The 8334-nt window shown below is 46.1% G+C and overlaps 1 protein-coding gene across 3 annotated transcripts in view; it reads right to left on the minus strand.

Annotated features, from left to right (window-relative positions):
• daam1b (dishevelled associated activator of morphogenesis 1b) overlaps positions 1-8334 on the minus strand; it is a 176110-nt gene that overhangs the window by 99790 nt on the left and 67986 nt on the right. For all 3 annotated transcript variants that reach the window (XM_063223556.1, XM_063223554.1, XM_063223555.1), the window contains one exon: positions 3881-4217. In XM_063223556.1, the coding sequence (XP_063079626.1) occupies positions 3881-4063 (183 nt within the window). In that variant the 5' untranslated portion in view covers positions 4064-4217. The remainder of the gene's footprint in view (positions 1-3880; positions 4218-8334) is intronic.

An 8334-nucleotide genomic window follows, 5' to 3' on the forward strand; every position in this document is an offset into this window, starting at 1 on the left:
CCTCAAATTATGTGATCGTTGGCGGGTGAGCTAGGGGTGCAGGGGTGCGGGCGGGTTGGTTGTTGTGAGGGGGTCAAGGTCGGGGTTGGAGTGTTGGGGATGGGTGAACAGTTTTGGGGAGTGCACGTGGCGGAATAAGCGCTCTGTGTGTGTGTGTGTGTGTGTGTGTGTGTGTGTGTGTGTGTGTGTGTGTGTGTGTGTGTGTGTGTGTGTGTGTGTGTGTGTGTGTGTGTGTGTGTGTGTGTGTGTGTGTGTGTGTGTGTGTGTGTGTGTAGCAGTAGGAGTTTCAGGGGTGACTGGGTGATGGGCCACTACACACAGCCACCATTCCCCCCCCTCCCCAAATTACTCAGCTCAAGCCAAGGAGCGAGACATCCATTCGAGGGTTGGTGGGGAGGGAGCAGGGGGGCAGGGGGTCGGGCATGAAGGCCAGACAAAAACAAGCAATTAGTGGAGAGGCGAGGCCAAAACACTGGGCCCACTCAATGGGGCCTATTGATGTGCAAAATAGACGAGACGGAGGCAGGAAAGAGCAGTCACCAGCATGGCACTGAGGCAGACAGACCAGATGGAGAGAGAGAGAGAGAGAGAGAGACAGAGAGAGAGAGAGAGAGAGAGAGAGAGAGAAATCCCAGAAAAAACAAGATGGGAAGAGGAGGTAGAGAAGGGGAACCGAAGAGAGAGAGGGGGGGGGGGGGAGATAAGGAATGAGGAAGGACACAATGGGGAAAGGAGTGCACTAATAAAGGAGACAAGACTAACTTCCACGAAATGAGAGAAATCCCAGAATAAAATAAGATGTGAGGAGGCGGTAGAGAAAGGGAGAGAGAGAGAGAGAGAGATGGAGAAATGGGGAAAGTAGTGCAGTAATAAAGGAGACAAGATTAAGTTGCAAGAAATGAGAGAAATCTTGGGAAAAAATATAAAAAACATGTTAGGGTGGGCATGGGATACCTACATAGGAGAGAGGGAAAGGTAGCGCTCTGAGAAATTAACCCATTTAACCCTAAGGCACCTGCAAAAAACGCCTACTGAGTGCCTAACACCTTTTTGGGAAAAAGTGCCTTAGCCAGTAAAAAACTAAATATCTCCGCCTCCGGAGCTCATAAAGACATGAAATAAGTTGCATTTAAAAGCCAGGACCCTCGTCTTGCATTGGAAGGTGCTCATTCAGCTCTAATAGACCCACATGCTTTATAGGAAACTCAAATCCCCATTCAGCATCCATGCAGCTCCAGGCGACTAGGTCAATGCAGCGTATACGCAGCATCAGGCTTAAATGGGTTAAGAAGAGTGATGGGGATGGAGAACAACAGACAGAGAGATAAGAGAAAGAGAGAGGAAAATAAAAAGAGAGACGAGAAATAAGCAAAGCGTATGGGAGGTCAGTAATCTGATGCAAAGAAGTCTGCCAACCTCATTCAATCTGTAATCAACTCCCATTATCTTGCTTTGAATTAGAGAGGCCAACACGGGCCCTTCAATAGCTGCTTAAAGTGGCCACCCACCCATTCATTAGCATAGCACAGCGCGCGCGCACACACACGGCTGCATGGAGAAAGTCCTGCTGAGCTTAGCATTTTACACACACTACTACGCCCACACGGCATAATCTCTTACACAAACCTAACATGAGATACATTGTGCAGTCCAAACACTAGACATGAAATAATGCTTATCTGACGATTAACCAATTATCTGCAATTATCAGTATCAGCAAATGTAAAGCTCATTATTTATTAACCATTAGTGTGTGCTAATGTTTAAACAAAGCACTAAACGTCCTTTAGCATTGCTAGACTTGCTTATTTCAGCCATACGGTAGACTGTGAGTAAATATGCGTGTAGACTCATCTAAAGCTTTTGCAAATGCAGCTTTTGGCAGCCGATCAGTTAGTTTCATCCCACTGTGCAGCATAAAAGGAAGATACATATCCCATAGGCCAGTGGTCCCCAAACTGGGGTGCGTGGCCTGCCTTAAGGGGGTGCGCGAGCTGAATAGAGCAATGGCGGATATGGTAGTTTTTATCCAGTATTAATGAACATTAAGTAGTTTTTAATTGTATGGTGCATTGTTTGCTGGAAGGGTCCATCTGAAGTGTAGTTTAATTCCAAGGTTTTTGGAAAAGAGGATTCCCCAAAAACGACTGTGCATAATATGCAGTGAATGAGCATTGAACCCATACTTGCCATCAGCACACCAAAATATTCGCTCAGGGGGTGTGCGAACCACATTGAAATGTGCAAGGGGGTGCGCAGGGAAAAAAGTTTGGGAACCCCTGTCATAGGCTAATGATGAATAATGAATATACTACTGTAAGGAGTAGCTTACCCAGCGTGTATTCGGAGTGGTGCAGTTAGCATACACTGCATGCAGCATTTCTTGCTGCAGTCTAGGTTTTTTTTTGCAACATGTCTATCATTGCGCTACACAAGGTTTGCCTGCTTGGATTGCAATGATAAAACAGAAAACACACAGACCTATTAAAGCGATGGTTCGGAGTAGAATCACCCTAATGCCATTTGAACCGTGACACCCATCCACCTTTACACCCGAAGTGTTTTCTGCCGCAGGCTTACATCAACAGAGTTGCCGTGTTATTCGATGTTTATTCCGGTTAGCTTGACTCAAGCGCATATGGATACTGGGCACCGTCTCCAAACTTTCCCCACAAAAATAACATGTCATGACACCAAACTTCTGCAGTAGCACAAATATGGTCTGTACTCACGAAACGAAGCATTTGGAAGTTTGGAAATAGTCCAGGAGTTTAGTATTATCAACACAAGCTGAATAGCTTCTCTGCTGCTAAAGCTGTGCCAACGTTACTTCCGTCATATGAGACAAGCCCGTAAAAGTCTTCAACAAACTTCCAGACGAGAGTGTTAAAAAAGTTTTCACTGAATTGTGATTAAGGCTTATATTTTCAAGGCAATACTTAAAAGATATTTCAAATCTTACCTACTATCAATTAGACAAGGATTTTCGTTATCAATACTGATGCTGAATTCACTTTTCATTGTGCATATTATGAGCTTCGTTGAGGACTCTTACATGCTTGTCTTAGATGACGGAAGTAACGTTGGCGCAGCTTTAGCAGCAGAGAAGCTATTCGGCTTGTGTTGATAATAATAAACTCCTGGACTATTTCCAAACTTCCAAATGCTTCGTTTCGTGAGTACAGACCATATTTGTGCTACTGCAGAAGTTTGGTGTCATGACATGTTATTTTTGTGGGGAAAGTTTGGAGACGGTGCCCAGTATCCATATGCGCTTGAGTCAAGCTAACCGGAATAAACATCGAATAACACGGCAACTCTGTTGATGTAAGCCTGCGGCAGAAAACACTTCGGGTGTAAAGGTGGATGGGTGTCACGGTTCAAATGGCATTAGGGTGATTCTACTCCGAACCATCGCTTTAACTGTCCATGTCCATAGCAAATGTGTTTTGGCATGAAGCCATCATCATTCTGCATTGTTCTCTACCATGACCACAAAGGACTGAAAGGTAGATAGAAGATAGACCCGTGGCTATGGCCACAACATAAAGTTGAGTAGCGATGCATTTTTCATTGAGGAAATCTGTGGAGTACTATGAAGTTTTGCAATCGAATGCAATGGGTATGGCAATCTGTATGGCCGTGTTAGGCCTCACAACATCTTCAGCCAATCACAATCAAGGACCCAAATTGATTGATTGATTGATTGATTGCTTGATTGCTTAATTAATTAATTCATTCATAACTTACCACTAGCTTGGAGAAGATGGCATCCTGCTAGTATTATTGGCTAACACACGACCCCTATTCTCAAAGTGTTACCGTTCCATCAATAAAGGAGAAAGAAAAATGTAAACGAATAAGTCAATCAATCACGTACCACGAGCTCGGAGAACATGGCGTCCAGCTCGTCGTAGGTGGGCATGGGCAGGGCGGGCTCCATGGTCTGCAGGGCGAAGTCCTCTCGCAGCCGGTAAGTGATCTCAGGGTGGTCGTTACTCTGGAAGCAGCAGAAGAAGAACGACCCGCCACTGCGGCCGCCGCCTCGCTTACGCGGCGCCATGATGGTTGCCGTATCCGAGGAGGAGAAAGTGGTGGTGGGGGGAGAGAGGGGAGGGAGGGAGTGCGACGAGGGGCTCTGGGGTCGGGGTCAGGACGTCGTGATGACTTGCTGACCTCCGACCTTCTTCTGAGCTAGGGTCTCCCGGCAACAAACTCTGTAAGGGAGAAACGAAGCAAAAAGACACAAGAAAATATTGTTGTTAATGTCTGAACGCTGAATGAATGATAGGCGTGTTGATGGGTGTGCACTCGATTGCTTGCTATACGCTACATTGACAAATAAGTACACTTCAGCCTTTCGTCTTGGTTAAGTAGACATCATAACGTATACGAAATTGCCTCAGACGTGATTACTCAGGCTAGGTGATGTTCATTCAGGGCAGAAAACATGATGGGAAAAACATTTGTATGCATTATCCTCTGTATCCCACATGACAAGGAGCACTTATTATTGTTATTAAATTAGCCCAGAATGGATGGGGCTCTGGAAGACACACTACGTGCTGAAAATAAAACAATAAACGCGATAAACGCACATCGATCTCCGAGAGGTCCCATTTCTACACACACACGCGCGCGCGCGCATACACACACGCACACGCGCACGCGCACGCGCACGCACACACACACACACACACACACACACACACACACACACACACACACACAGGAAATGGGACTGAGTTTCCTTGACCATCATTTGTCTGGATAACGGTAGTAAACTATCCCGCATGTCAACCCCCCTGGAGATGTGGAGATAGCGATCGGGACGGAGTCTATTTATGTCTGCAGCGCGCTCTCTCGTGTTTCCATGAAGCTTTGTGTTCGGTAACGCGCTGGGCGGATAGGAAGAGCCTTCTCCGGCTCATGTTTCTCTACTACCATACAGTGGTTCCCAAACTGGGGGTCAGGACCCATTGGGTAGTCTCAGAGGTACTGCAGAAGGGTCACAGACAGAAGGGAATGCTCGCCTAAAACCCATTTACATGTATACACACATCTATGACAACGCTGTGAAACACAATAATATTGACTTGTATGCTTAATAAGTGAGTATTCATACGCTTTCCTGTCGTGAGTTTCAAATAAATGTATAAATAACAATTTGAGGAGCGGAGAGCGTTGGAAAGAGGTTCCCAGCGCAAAAAAGTTTGGAAACCATTGCTCTACTAGGAGGTCAGAGGTTGAAAGCCCTGGCTAAGGGATGAGGCTTGATGGCATCAACCCAGCATCCAGATCCACAACAGACCTACTAAAGAGGGAAAATTACCTGAGAGAGAGAAAGAAAGAAAGAAAGAAAGAAAGAGAGAGAGAGAGAGAGAGAGAGAGAGAGAGAGAGAGAGAGAGAGAAAGAAAGAAAGAAAGAAAGAGAGAGAGAGAGAGCCCCCGTTGAGTATCTGTTGTAAATGGCACAATAATGATGCTGGGCACGAAAAACAGTCTAAAGAGGCTGAGACCTAAGTGTTGGTTGGAAGGACGGTTTTCTTTTGTTGAGGTTTCTGGCAGCGGTACCTGTGGGTGTTTTACTGAATAAATGAGTTACAATTGGGGCAAATTATTGGGATCGAATTTAAGAAAATGTAGGCAATTTCAACACAGTCATGGGCAACTGAACGCAAATGCCCCATTACACTCCCTTTCTCTTAATTGAAATGGGGTAAAAAATGCCAGTGATAGCCCACTTTTGAAAATGTTTCCTGTACCTTTTAAGTCTTACTGCAGCTAGAGTCCCTGTGTGTATGTGTGTGCGTGCGTCATAGACGGGCTTGATACGCAGTCTCAGACGGTGTCAAGACCACTGAGTCAGCTATCTTTCATTTTTCGCCTGGTAAGCAGATTTAGTGCACACGTAAATAATGGAGAAGGGAGAGAGATCGCCAAGAGTCAACCCAAAACATGTGACATTATGAAGGGCATGACATCACAGCTCATACCAATAGCAAACAGCTGAAAATGACACTTCAACTGCAATAAGTCATTCACTGACGTGCAATATAACACTGCATTTCATGCTGTGTTTTTTCATTTAATTGTAATTTCCTCACATATTGGATTTGGTTACACACAAGTAATGACACATGGCAGGCGAGATCGTCTTAAAAAGCCAATCCAAAATCAAATGCAATAATACTATTTTGTTATTGAGCTCTTGCACTGTGGGAGTGACATATATCAAGTTCATTTAGCAATTCACAGCCAGCGCTGCAAAGCAATTCAAAGGCAGGGCCGCCATTTGGCGATGTGGCAATGTGCGCAACTGTTGTAAGAAGCAGTAAGACGAGGAGAATGCAGGCGTAGACTGCTCTGCTAGTTAGCTGGCGTAGCATGCTATGCATTCTCCAGAGACAGCTGTTTCGAACTGTGTGTTCTTCTCTGCTCCCCCATGATCAGCCATGGAGGAGGAGAGAGGAGAGGGATCTTGACCCTGCATAACTGGGATAGTTTCTACGCCTTGGGCCAGGTGTTGCCAACATGCTCACCTGTGAACCGTGCGGTTTCAAAATGTGCGTACGGAGGGGGGATGAATATTTTACGTGCTTATTTTTAGCTGGCACACATTAGCGATCCACTAGGCTAGAGCAAGAGCTAGAGCTAGGGTATCCCTCTCTCACACAGCTGTGGAGCCCCGAGGGAGGCCGAGCGAGAGGAGAGGCAGTGTGGGAAAAAATGACAAAAATGTTTTGCCTGCCGCTCCAAGCAGTGACGCCAACAAAACTGCCCAAGGCATGAGGCCAGTTAGTTACACACCAGAGCCTGGCGTGGCGGCAGCGAAAAGATGACGGCCTTTCCACCGTGTCTCAAGCGGTGTGTTCTGCTCCGCCCTTCACACTGACTGTGTCGGCGTGCATGCGCGGCCAGTCCTGTTCAAAATCCCCCCCACCCCACAACAGTGGATGCTCATCTGCAAAATAAAATGGTCCATGCAAAGGATGATGGGAGAGCATGATCTTTCTTCACCGCCGCTAAAAGCATCTGGACTTTCTGTCATGGAAGGATGCCCATGAACGAGCGGCTGTTGCCCCCCCCAACCCCCCCACCACAGACGTTCCCAAATAAGACAGCTGTGCCCGCAATCTGTCCATTCCTCAAACGCATCCCCTCAATGTTCCTCTTTTCTCCCGCAATCACCCCCACTCTAGGGTGACCATCTCCGTGACAGGAAAAAGGAGGACATATTTTTGGACTGGGGGTCGTCCCCCTTGAAAATTCTTAGATACAATTTCATGCATTTTTATCCATAAGGCATCCGGCTTAATGCTGTGCCGGACAAGGCACTGACGCCGGACAAGGCACAGAAAAGACAGACGGTCCGTCGTAAAAACAGACGGACGTCTAGCCAGCATACCCCACTCACATCTAGAGGTGGAAAAACCTGGGTTCTGGGTAAAAACCCTTCATTTTAGCTCCAGCCTATTCAATGACATCTTCACTGTCCAGTCCTAATAATAAAAGTGAAAGAAACAAAAAACAAAAATATATTGAAAAACTGGGCTGGCATGCACCCTATCTGCAGCTTGCCAACCAACCGACACTGCCTATTCCATTTGCCCATGCCTGTCTTGCCTTGCCTTCTTGTGTTGCTTTCATATCAAGTCACGGCGTGTGCAGCACGCTTGGAAAAAAAGCACAACAATAAACAAGTCGCCAAATGCGTGAATGGCTCCTATTCAACTGTGGGACAACCCTGGCTACTATTACTGTAACTGTAGTCTCACAATAACACACACAGATACACAGACACACGCACGCCGCGCCGCACCACCTCACGTGCTGCTGGCATGACAACAAATCTTACGCACAGGTGAACCTGAAGGGCAAAACGGGTAGGCGTGGGCAATCATGGAAGGAAGAATTCACCTTTCCTCCCTGCATGAAAAAAACAATGTTCTGGGAAGCTCGTCAACCTGTAACAGCCTGTGAATCACTCTTTGGAGAGGCCACCCTGGAAAGCCACTGCCATATTACAGACAAAAAAACAATACATAAAACAAGAAATGCACTCAGAGAGTGCACATCTCCGCCAAGGAAGCTGTTTAATAGAACATTTCACTATGATGCACCCTAACTTCTGTCTTGCTTTTGTGGAGTTAGAAACTGGAATGTCAACATTCGCCCTATCCCGCAATAATGAAGAATCTTTAAAATATTCCAGGATCTGGATTGTGAACCGGATCACCACCAAAATATAACCACTTGTTCCTTTTGTCATTTCCAACAGCTCCACAAAGTTTCATGCAAATTCGTTCATAACTTTGTGAGTTATCCTGCTGA

Source organism: Engraulis encrasicolus, chromosome 18, assembly GCF_034702125.1.
Source record: "Engraulis encrasicolus isolate BLACKSEA-1 chromosome 18, IST_EnEncr_1.0, whole genome shotgun sequence".
NCBI lineage: Eukaryota > Metazoa > Chordata > Actinopteri > Clupeiformes > Engraulidae > Engraulis > Engraulis encrasicolus.